This window comes from Falco biarmicus, chromosome Z (genome assembly GCF_023638135.1).
Source record: "Falco biarmicus isolate bFalBia1 chromosome Z, bFalBia1.pri, whole genome shotgun sequence".
NCBI lineage: Eukaryota > Metazoa > Chordata > Aves > Falconiformes > Falconidae > Falco > Falco biarmicus.
Window position 1 is genome coordinate 40,831,470 of NC_079311.1, and position 12,399 is coordinate 40,843,868.

The window sequence follows — 12,399 nt, forward strand, 5'->3', positions numbered from 1 at the left end:
GCACAGATGCAGCGGGAAGGAGTGGTGCTAGAAGTGTATCAGTGCGGTAGCCTGCTGCTCGTTGGGGCATGGGGGGTGCCATTGTGAGTGGCCCACCACAGGGACCGGTGCAGGGACCAGCTTGCGGTGCAGTGCTCGGCCCCAGGGATGGAGAGGGGAGGGAGGGAAGGAGCTCCTGGCATCTCCGGGCGCATTTGAGATGGTTCAGGCTAACAGTGCTGTTCCGTAAAACCTGCCGTCTGCCCGTGTAGCCATGGCAGCTGTGCCAGGGGCCTGTCCCCACCAGTCCTAGAGCTGCTCTGATTGTGCCTTCAAGGGGAGCATGGGTTGTGGTGGTAGTCCGGTGGGCTTGGTGGCGAAGTGAATTTACCTGCATGATCAGAGTAGCCAAAAGTAGGAAAGAAAGGTTGTGTTGTGGGGTGAATTTGGTCATTTGTTTCACTTTCTTTCACAGCCCTTTCTGGTTCAGAGTACAGTTGGCCATATGGTCATGCACTTGGGGTATCTGATGGGAATTTCTGATTGTGTCTTGCACAAAATGAAATGCACTCTTTACTGCTCGGTGTGAATAGCAGGCAAACTATGAAAAATGGGCCTCCTGACAGATGCAGCGCTGTCTTGGGAGTTGGTGACTAGCAAGAAATACCAGGGTGGGGGGAGCCGTGACAGGCAGCAGGTTCAGTGCTGGGGGGAGTGCTGACCTGACCTGATTGTGTCCAACAGTGAGAGCAGTTCTGCTTCAGTGCAAAGCCATTCAGAAGGAAGCTGCTTAGGCAACAACAGATGGTACAGCAAGCAGCTGGTAGGGAATACTTGAGAGAAACTGTACCCTGTTTCATAACATGTTCATTCCTTTCATTTTTCTGTGTTAGTTTTGCCGTCTTCTAAAAGCACTACTTAGGAAATGGTATCCCCTAAAAGGTTCTGGTTTAAGAGTTTTTTCATTGCTGTTTGCTACTCCTTTAAAAAAATTGCATTCAAATTTTGTGCTACTCCATGTACAGATGAAATTTGTGCTATCCCAGGAGTACAGATGAAAAGACTTAAAAATGCTGCTTTTAACCACACAGGAAAACAATTACATATTTGAGGAAAGGGCACTGAGAGGTTAAATGAAAAGTTGGGCCTAGAGGAAAGCTGACTGCTGTGGAACAACACAGCAAATTGTTTTTAACATATTACCCAGCAGAAGTTCTCATTCAAGTTAAACTCACTCAAAACAATTATATTCAGCTGTTTCGAAATCCTTAGGTTTAGACCTTGAAGCCCCTTACATACCTTTCTCAGCAGAACTCAGTCACTTTCATGTACAATTGGGGATTTTGGCCTGTTATGAAGTATGCTCAAATGTTTTCTTAAATTACCGAAAAATAAAAATTCAGCTTTGCTCCTCAGCAGGTGTAAACTGTTACATGACCAGAAACTGTTGGAGAGTTGCAATAGTCTGTATTAGCTGCCTATCCTCACGGTAGGCCATCACCTAGATTTCTAGGAAAACGCAGAGTCTAGAGTCCTTTATTCCTTTGCTGCTTCAGCCTGAAAATTCAATAGATGGGCTTCTCCACCAAAAGCTGTGACTTAGCTCTGACCTGAAGCAACCGTGTCTTTGGAAGAAAGGATAGTTTGCTTTCCATGCCCATTCATTCCTCGGTCTCTTTGTTGGGTTGGTCAACAAGGATGCCAATTGTGATGGTGGTTTTCTATAATATGGACACCTGCCTGCTAGGAAATGGACTGAGACCACCAACTCATTTCACATTAGCTAGCAAACAGCTGTCAGATGGTAAACAACTTGTGGTCACTATTGTTCCTGGCTGGATTAGAACCAGTGACCCAGAGGTGAACAGCTCATATCCTGTTACCAAGGGCATGTGTCGCAGCTCAGTAAGACGCTACTGCTTTTTTTATTTAATTGGAAAGTTTGAATTGTGTGTACCAATTTAGTATATTATGGTACATTTCAAAGCTGCTTGCATGTTTTTTTTTCAGTTTGTACTGTTAAATTTGTTCATTTTGGTTTGTTGGGGTTTTTTTACCACACTTTTCCAGTTTCTCAACCCAGAGGGGTATCAAGCAAGAAATGCATCAAAAAATATAATACTTTTTAGCAATCTGTCTATTTTACCCAGTCAGAAATAATATTTTTCTGCCTATGGGCAACAGAGATGCATACATGTAAAAACAGCTTTTGTTTGATTTTCAGAAAGACAAGTTTTTGGCTTCTAAAATTGTAGGGAAGGTTTCCCACTGCAAGTAGAGGCAGCTGTTGTTGGGCTGTCTTCCTGAGTATGCAGACAGCTTTGTGTCCTTGTCACAGCTCTAAACTTTGTCAAACTGTGACAGAATGAAAAGCCATCTTTGATGTGTGTTTTTATTTTTGCTATTCATAATCATGTCAGCATTAATGAAATTTGTAACAGCAATACTGGAGCCATCCCCAGCATGTGTGAGGAGTAACTTAACTGGTATCATATGATGGCTTGGGAGATAAAAAGCAGCCTTTTGAAGTGCTTTGGTGTTGGGTTTTTTTTGTAACTTTTTTGCATTTGTAGGCAACAGTCTTTTATCTTTGCTTTTTTAAATATATTTTTTAAGGAAAACCAAAGAACCTGGTGTTACCTAATTCTCAGTGTGACAGAAATGGTTGAGATGGTCACCGTGTTTTTCTAGATTTGAAGTCGGTTAATCTTCACATTGGATGTGATGATATTCTAGATAGACAGTGTCCTTTTGTTGGACATTATAGTAGCGGAGAAGAAGAAATGTAGATTGTCCAGCTGGACAATGGGAAGGAGACGGTAGGGCAAAGGGAGATGGCAGGGTGCAGGCTGTCTTAACCTAGCCAGACACAACCATTGCTATTCAATGTGAGCTGTACAGACACAGATATGTGTATTCAGCAGAATAAATGCTGTTCGAGAAAAGCTAGACACAGCATGGAATTTCTGACTGCCTGTAGTCCAGTGCTGGAATAGATCATGTCTAATTACATGATAAAAATGATAATTTTTCATTGAGCTGTTGCACAGCCTATTGAATGACCATGTAATCTCTTTAAGATGCTGATTGCTTACCACTGTGTTCTAGCTCTTGTAAGCTCATCATTTCTCAAAGGATATTTTTTTTCTTGTAGCTCTATTTCAGTCACACCCTATGAAGCCTTTATTTTGCATAGTTAAATAAATGAGCAGAAAAAAATCATTGCAGGTAGCCAATAACCATGTAAACCAATAGCAGTTCTGCCTCTACAAGGAGACAGCATTTTAAAAGTTTAAAAGAAGTAGACATGACAACGTGTCCCATTTCTTGTACTGACTAAACTTAAATTTCAATGTAAGTGTTTTGCACTTCCCCCCAGCAAACAGTTTACTCCTGTACTCTGGCAGTCAGGCCTAGAGAATGATAATTCTGAGGAAGGTGCTGTTTTCCTTGGTCTTCTATCAGGATGCTAACTAATACTGTCTGTGTGCAGAAAAACTATATTCTGTTGCTGACAAAGAGCAGCACAGACAAGCTCAAACATCCAAGAGAACACGAAGACGGAACTCCCTAGAGAGCAACAGGAAGCTTTAAATCAAAAGGCCATTATTGTTCTGTGCCCAGCAATAGCAGAGTGATCTTCCTATTGGCCAAGAACTTCAACTCTTTATCTCAGTTTCTTTAGAGGAGGTTTTGATGCAGTGTGAGTAGTAGTTGGCTGCTATGTTTTGTTCTCATGAGGTCTGTGCTCCGTAAAAATAGAGTGTTGCAGGTGTCATCAGGTACCATCTTCTGCTGTGTGGCAGGTGTGAGCATTTCTAATCCTTGGTAGGCAATCAGGACAGGGAGGCAAAACTGTGGCTGGCTGGCTTATCTGTACCAATGTAATGGGCTGAAAGTAGTTTTTGAGTAACAGCTGTATACGTGTGTAATAGAGGTGCATACGGGAACAGCACAAGGAGAGATTATGTGACGAAATGGAGTAGAAGGAATCCCTTAACAGCAAAGTTAAGGGAGATAGGCTGTGTTAGGATGTCAGGGAGAGAGGTATGAAAGCAAGGACCCTTTCTGGTTCCCATCCTGGAAGGGGGAGAGCGCTGAAGGGTGAGAAGACAAGGTGCCTTCAGCTTTCCCCAGCACTCATCCACGGTAGAATGCGTTGTGTAGTGGGGGCCTTCTGGTCTCCTTGCATGTATGGGCTGTTCTTGTCTTTCTCTGCACACCGCTGCTTTTTGAGGTTGTCTCAGGTGAACACATTGGGATATTATTCTCAGTCTTTATTTTTGTGTGGTTACTGAGTCATAAAGGGTTTTTATTTTCTGTTTCTCTTTGGTTCATGCTGTGGTGATAACAGGTATTGCAAATTGCAGAGGTTGCCTGCATTGGCTGTTGCTCAGGCTATAATGTAAACATTGCAAAGAGTACTAATCTACACACATGATTTATCAAAAAGGGTCAGCATCTTCTGGAGGGATGAAATGAAAAATTGTGTGAGGTGTCCATGACTATTAGATGTACAAATTTATTGCTTTGAGTTATCACTGTCAAAAGGTTGGCCTGGATTGCTTTAACGCTACGCATTTAAAGTCCTGGAAAAATTAAAAAGGTGCTGGTGCTCAAACAAAGCAGAAGCATGTCTTCTCCCCCACAAGTGCTCATGTGGAAACACCTTAAAGCCCATAGTCTTCCGAAGGGAGGTTCTGCAGTGAATTTTGCTCCATTCACGCAACTCTAAGCTTGTCACAGAAGAACTTAGGCTCCAAAACCAGTAGGTATTTCTGGAAATCCTGGCTTTTGTTTCTCAAAGTATGTCCTTCCCATTGGTAGGCAAACATTTTCATCCCAAGTGTTCGCCTCTCAGGAATGTTTTGTTTTGTTTTTTAATAAAGAGCTTGCTCTCTATTAAGCTACTTGTTGCACAGTTATGCACAAGGTAACTGCTGAATGGTTAATAGAAACAGTGTTCATGTCTGAAAAAAATAACAAAACCCCAGGCTATGTGGTGCAATTCCAGTAAGCTGAAATGGAACATTGTAAGATATTCTGAGAAAGAAATATTTCATGCATTTGCTCCACTGGACAGTAAATTAGCAAGCAGTGATTTTTGGCTATTACTCATTGTTTGATTTAGGATCGATCTCTTAGTAGCAGAGGTCTAACTTATTCCTGAGACTACTCAGTGTGGAAGGGACTGCAGTTCCCAGTGGTGGATTCCAGAGTTCTTTATAAGTGAATTAATGTAACGTCATGTGAATTTTGAATGCTAATGGTGAGAAAGGTGTAGGTATGACACTGACATTAGCAGTGGAAATGAGCGTATAAGCTGAATGACCCAGTAACTTTGAAATTGTTAGGTAAGTCAGTAGAAGGAAATCTGTCAGAAATTATGCAATGAAAACAAATATGATTATGCTTTTATGTCATTGGGGGGTGCATCAGTATTGTGCAAATGTACACTAAAGGCAAGCAGGTTTTTTTTTCTGGGTGCTTCTCACTCAAGATGCACGGAATCATTTTAATGTGTGATGACTGAAACACTGGGACTGTGACCCCAGTGCCTGGTAATGGGATCTAGAGCCTTTCACCTATAGGTCATGGGTTCAGATCTGCCTCAAGTTAAGTATCACTAAAAACTTGTTACCATCTGACAGCTGTTCATTGCTCTTGGGAGAGGGAGACACGGTGGTCCTTACAGAGTTCTTAGCAACCCAGCGTCCATACTGACAATTACTGCTCTCTTCAGGCCCTTCAGAAGGGCAAAGAATTTAGTACCTTGTCCAGCTTCTGTTCAAGTTGGTGGGGAAGTTCAGGAAGAGCAGCATTGTGTTTTGTGGTATGGCATGCTGACTTACTCAAGGCAGATCTCATGTGTTCTGGCAAAGAGCTAAAAGGGAAAGCCTGTGGATATCGGGGAGCGGGGGAAGGGAAAGACACTTTTCTTTGGAAAAAATAGTTTTTTAACAACAAAGATGCTGTCAGTAAAACTGTCTCATATTGGACACTGGCATTCGAAGATGTTCTTGAGACTTAGAAACTAATATATTGAGAAATGGTGCCCGGACACTGGTGTTATTACTTTCTTGTGATTTTTAAAACTTTTTAAAGTTAGCTAAATGTACAGATGACATAGTGCCTCATTTCTAGTAGGCAGACACCCAGAATCTGGTGATGCTGCTGGAAGGATAGGGTACAAACTGCTGCATTGCATTACCACTGGCCATGAGACAGTGTACGGATCTGTTACTTAAATCAGCATTTTGGCTTGTGGCAGCTTGTGCCACCAACCTGGCCATCTAGGCATAGATCATAAAGAATCATGTAATAAAGGACTGGAATGCCATCAAGTGGCTTTTGATATATTGAAGGAGGAGAGTGATGTGTGGATTTTGTCACCAGAATGTGAAACAGTCCTCTTTGATACAGAGTAAAATGACAGGTATTGGTACTGTATGCCACACATACAATTCAAGTCTGTAGCATTTTGAGTGTAAAATGCTGTCACAAAATACAAGAAAGCAGATTCCATAAAGGAAAAACACAGAACACCAGCATTTTGTTCATTGATCGCTTTTTCCATTACATCATTTGTCCTATAGGGTGGGAATCCTGTGATGACTATGATGCTTGTATTGTTTGGTTTTTTTCTTGCAAGTGTAAGAATGACTTTCTGCAGAGCATGTGAGTGTTGAGCATAGTACTGTGTATCTTCAGCACAATGAGGCCAGAGGCTTCAGGTACATCGCAGTGATATTTTTAGTGGTTTCTCTCCTAGGTTTTTGCATCAGCTGTGGAGAGGGTGGGGAATGGCAGGCGCGGGCAACAAGAGACTTTGATTCTTACAAAGTGCATATGCAAATGATTGTGCTGATTTTGGGGGCTTAAGATCTCTGGTGTATGGCAGCGTCCAGTGATATTTGCAAACTTTCAATTAAAATAAATGAAAATATAACTGGTAGGAACTTCAGGTTTTTTTCACCCGCCCTTTTGCTTTTTAGTACTTCTGATATGTTGAAAGGCTGCTGATACATCTATCCATTTGCTTCTCATCTGTTCATATGTTTTCACATGATCTGACTTTCACAGTCAGAATTTTCCTCTGCAATCTACATTTATAATTTATTTTACCTATCTACATTTGCCTATGGAGCTATCTTTACACTATTTAGCTGAATAAATGTACATAATGGACCCACCAAAGAAATAATTAAATGGTGTAATGCCTTAAGAAGAATGTAGAGCAGATCTGCTGCTGGGTTCTGGAGTGTGCGCCTGCCTTCTTGGGTGGTTTTGCTATTCCTGTTCTGAATGTTAAAAAGGAAGAAACTACCTTCTGTTCTGATGACTGACTTGTGTGATGCAATTTTGATTAGCTAAATCTGCCTTGTTCAGTGAAGTTAATGTGGTTTGACAGGACCTTGATTAGGAAGCAATCATTTCTGTTGATAGTAAACAGTTGGTCACTTTCAGCAGAGATAGGAATGCTGCCCTTTGTCTTGAATGAAGTATGATTTGTTGGTTCAAGTCCTGACTAAATTAAAAAGGAAAGGGGGTGGTGGTGGTGGTGGAATGGGATAGAATATAGTACCAGGAGCAGAAGTTTATGGTAGGCTCCACAGTCCTCATAAAATTGGGGCTTTATTGTCTCGGCTGGCGCTGAGACACAAAAGAGGGAGAGGACATTTTGTCTTTGGAAGCACTTGTAGTGTAAAGGGCTGCAAAAGAAAGCTCTGGTTCCAGGACATACAGATTAGATAACTCTGCACCCTTACCCCCACCTCATATTCCAGTAAGATGAAGCAAAATTTATTAGCATACCATAGACTACTAGTTGATGGAGAAAGACAATGAGCATGAACGTGAGCCTGATAAGTGAAATTTCTAGGATTTAATTCTTGATAAAAATTAACAATAGCTTTTTGTTACAACACATAGGCAGTCTCAAGGATTGTATGTTCTCTCACAGTAGTAAGAGGGATGTTCAGAGTTATAAAGGGACTAGGTAAGAAAGTTGCACTTTGATTTTTATTTTTTTCTTACTGTGAGCGGGTCACTGCTGCTTGGTATGAAGGATGTAATGCCACATGTGACAGGCTGAAAAAATAGAGTGTGTTGTGGAAACATTTCTTTCTTCAAAGAATTCTTAAATGAGAAAGCAATGCTCTGTGCCAGAATGACTGTGGTTTAATTGTTGAGGGTCTCGTTCTGACAGCTTTATCAATGCAGGGTCCCAGTTTCTTGCCTGGTGGTCCTTTGAGCCCCAGGGTAGTTACGGGTGGGTTGAGGGCCCAAGTGATTGAAAAAGTGTGTCCCTGTTCAGGCTTGGGAACATTATCTCCCACACTGCCAACTGGTTACAGACCAGTCTTCTGTTGAATGGCCTAGGGAGAGATAGATGTACATGCCTAATTTCTGTTCACACTGTTACAGAACTAAACTTTGGCAGTAATTCAGATCACCAGTGCCAAGCTGACTAGGACTGAAAAAAATGTAACAAATCAGACGGGTCTGTAGCTTGGACTTAGCAGAGCAATAAAGGTAATAAATTGTAAGAGATGGAAACAACATGTTGGTGGTATTCTTCTCTGCCTCATCTGGATGTAGTCTTGATTCAGCTAATGGGCTGAATTAATTGACCCTGCCTCCCATATGCATTTGCTAGAGAGACTACAGGGGAGGTTATAGAAAGTGTATGAACTCTAGCTGAATGCTTTTTTTGTAAGAGGGAAGATAATTTTCCACTTTTATGTAATATTTTCTGGCAAGGCAAATTGAATATAGCTCCCTCTAGAGCCCATCGACTCTGCAGTCTCCCTTTGCCTTTTTTCCTTTTCTCCCCCCGCCCATGTTTTAATATGGAGCACACGGTTCTGCTCATGTGGGTTTAAAGACAGATGCTGAGCATGAGTGATCTCGTGTGTCGCAGCGTGCTATACAGGTACCAGACCACTGGGGTAAATTAGCTGTAGACAGTCCTTTCTGTTGTGCTCAAAACTGTGTATCTTTATACAAATTTGGTATTTTTCTTTTTTCTTTAAGGCTGAAAGAAGTACTCATGCTCACTTAGTCTTTCCGTTGTCCCTTTTTTTAACTGAAGAGAAACATTCTTCTTCTGCCTTTGCCAATTATTTAGAAGAGTGTAAATTAAGCCATTTATCTTGAAATGTGCTATTGCAGCAGACTGTTTATACAAGTGTAAGAAATTGTAACATAGGATTTGGTCTGGTCTGCAAGGAAAAGGCTTTTCTTTTTTTAATTTTTACATAGGGGGTATTGGTTATAATGTAGAAAAAAGTGTTTGAGGTTCCAGTTTATGTATCAGTGTTTTACTGCAGCAGAGGCAATGGTATTTGAATGAGGAATATGGGTTTTGTTGCAGTGTTACAATGCAGCTGTTACTAGTTTTAGAGTTACACTGTGATCAGTTTGAGACAGAATAGTCCATGCAGGTGGTCAAGTTTTTCTGACTGGAGAATGCTCATCAAGTGAATCCAGAATAAGCAGTTACTGCCTAATACGAAGCTGTTGATGTTTATCCATCAGTTGGTGGACGAGTGAGTCAGGAGTTAAATTACACACGGCAGAAGATTGGAGAAGAGGCCATGTTTAACCCCCAGCTCATGATCCAGACTCCACAGGAAGATGGTGCTAATGTACTAACAACAGAGGCACTCCGACAGCACCTTGACTCTGCGCTTCAGGCCAGCAGAGTACATGTCTATATGTACAACAGGTAAGGGGAAAAGCAAAAGTTTGCTTCATCATCTGTGAGAGCTAAGAAGGGGGCACATGCTTTCCTCCATGTATTTTTAAATGGTTAGCACTGCAGAGCCTTTCCCTTATGACTGTGTTTTGATTTGAATGTCACTGGTTTCTGGTAGTGGATGTTGTGGCATGATAGCAGTGACAAGTTGGCTTTTAGCAAATAAAATGGGATAAGTGGTGTTGGAATTGATTCTGAGTTATACCTATGAGCAGTGCTGCAGTGTCCAGCATCTCTCTTGGTTAAGAGGAGTTAGTCTGTGCTCTTGGACATAGGGTCTTATGAATGGGATTCCTAACATTGAAACTCCTTCCACATTAGAGTTGAGTTCAGTCGCTGACACCACCATGAGGTACATAATCACTGAACAGCGGCACGGGTTGCTATCCTTCCAATAGTTCGGATATAAGGGAGAAATGCAGGTGTGTGAGAAATGGCAGTGAGTGGAATAACAGGTGTTTAATAACAGATGTTAACAGAGTTGGCCCTCACAGTGTCTGTGTGCACATACTGAAGGTTGGGAGTTGTATGTTGTCCAACAAAAAACCAATAAATGTGCACCTCAGGAAGTACCAGCTTTAGGCTAATGAGATATCTTCCTGAAAAGTGGTTCCTTCAGTGTTACTGCTTACATGGTGATGTGCCTAGGGATGCTGCCTGCAAGGCATGAAACCCCATCTTTCACCACATCCAACTGATGTCTCAGTCTACTAATGCCAAGGCTCTAGTTATCCTTTTACTTGGCTCCTGCTTTGTCTAGGCATTAGAAGGCATGGCAGTGGAAGTTGTAAGACAGGTGAAAAAGGCAGGCAGAAATCTTAATGGTTTCTTCTCTCCCACGTATGTGGGCCAGCTGGGAATGTTCTAGTCATCTGAGCTGGATCTGGGTTCTCTCTCACGTGTGTCACTGAATGTTATCTTAAGTCACAAGCAGTCTCATTTATACAAAGATGGCTTTCTGCCCCTTTAAAATGTGTTGACTAGCCTGTACATCCAAAAGCAGCTCCATTACTTTTAATGAGTTTTACAGAGAATGTGAGAATAACTGAAACAAATGTCTAGTCTGTAACTACAAAAAGAAAGGCCTTTGCTTTTTTTTTTTTTTGTGAGATGTATTATTACTATGCTGAATAACATGTGCCTTTCTTGATGATTTGCTGATTGAGGCCAATATGTTTATGAGTTGCAATTTTAAATGTCTGTTAAATTTTTAAAATAACTTTGCAGTAGTTGTGCAAAAGAAAAAAACATTTGTTTTTTACATTTCTTACAGACAGTGGAAATTGGAACATTTGTGTTATAAATCAGGAGAACTCATCACAGAGGCAGGTTATATGGACCAGGTATGCGTAGCAGGCATTTAGTTAAGTTAAAATAAGATTTGTGTGTTCTCATGATTCAGCCTGTGCTGCTTTTGACTACATTCTAGTTTAACTGAGTTTTTCTCCTTTCTCATTTTCATAGATCATAGAATACCTTTATCCTTGCTTAATTATCACTCCATTGGACTGCTTCTGGGAGGGAGCAAAGCTACAGTCAGGAACTGCCTATCTATTGTAAGCATGGGTTTTTTGTAACTTTTTGGTCTGACTGATTTTAATTGTATTAACTCTATGATTTTTCAGTTGCATTCCCATTGTTTATTTAGATTCTGGTTTAACAGAAGAATAAAAGAGAAAAGTATAGGGTCTCTACAGAAAATATGCATGGAATTTTTTTTCATTGAACAACGATTTTCCTGTTTCTAAGAGATGATTTGTAGGCATTAATTTAAATCCTATGTTATTTTTCCTGTTCTGCTAGCATGCAAAACAGAATGTAAATTCTGAATTCAAGCTTTAAGAATTTTATGCCTCCCACCCTGAAACAGGCTTGTTTCTGGTGGGTTTTTTTTTTGTTTGTTTGTTCCCCTTCTCCCCCCTAAAAAAATACAAAACTATCGATTGGCTGAGCATTTTATACGTAAGAAGATGTATTGGGTTAAATGTCAAGTCTTCCTAAGGCATAAAGAACAAATCCTTTGCTTATGAGATCATTAAAGAAACCATATAGCCTCTTTTATGGGTGGTTTCTCGCAGTTTACAACTGTGATATTATATGCTCTGAATCCTTTAAAGAGTTAATTGTTAATCTTCGTGAAGGCATTTTCTGTTAATTATGCAAGAGTTAGCATTTGAGTTATTGTTTCTGTCCTGGTTTGCATGTCTCTGTAAACGCAATTTGCAATGGCCATCTCCTAACCTTTAGTGTACAGTTTTAGATGGGGAAATAAGGGGGTTTGTGTTTTCTGGTTGGGAGATTTGGAATAATGGCTTAAGCCTGGTTAAGCAGATACAGTGTGGTTTGAACCACAGAATAAGGCAGCCAAAAGCCTTTCTAGTCTGTCAACATCACAAATTCAGAAGTGGGGGGTGGGAGATGTGACAGTGATACTGGTGACAGCCATGGTAGCTGGAAAGCTTGATGGTTGATAGTCAAGCTGCCAGGGCATTTGAAGGAGCCCAGTATTGTTATAGATAAACAAAGATCAGTTATATTGATTGATTACATTTGCAAGATGATTATTAGACTAGCAAGAAGTAATCTGATACTATGAGAAAAGCTTTCTTTCCTCAGCCCCCTCTCTTCTTTCCCTCTCCCCTCCCCCCCTAATTCTTTGA

The 12,399-nt window shown here is 40.9% G+C and overlaps 1 protein-coding gene across 4 annotated transcripts in view; it reads left to right on the plus strand.

Annotated features, from left to right (window-relative positions):
• Nucleotides 1–12,399, plus strand: part of PTCH1 (patched 1) — a 74,651-nt gene that overhangs the window by 20,105 nt on the left and 42,147 nt on the right. For all 4 annotated transcript variants that reach the window (XM_056324915.1, XM_056324913.1, XM_056324914.1 and 1 more), the window contains exons 3-5: nucleotides 9,520–9,709; nucleotides 11,013–11,082; nucleotides 11,204–11,295. In XM_056324915.1, coding sequence (XP_056180890.1) covers nucleotides 9,520–9,709; nucleotides 11,013–11,082; nucleotides 11,204–11,295 — 352 coding nt within the window. The remainder of the gene's footprint in view (nucleotides 1–9,519; nucleotides 9,710–11,012; nucleotides 11,083–11,203; nucleotides 11,296–12,399) is intronic.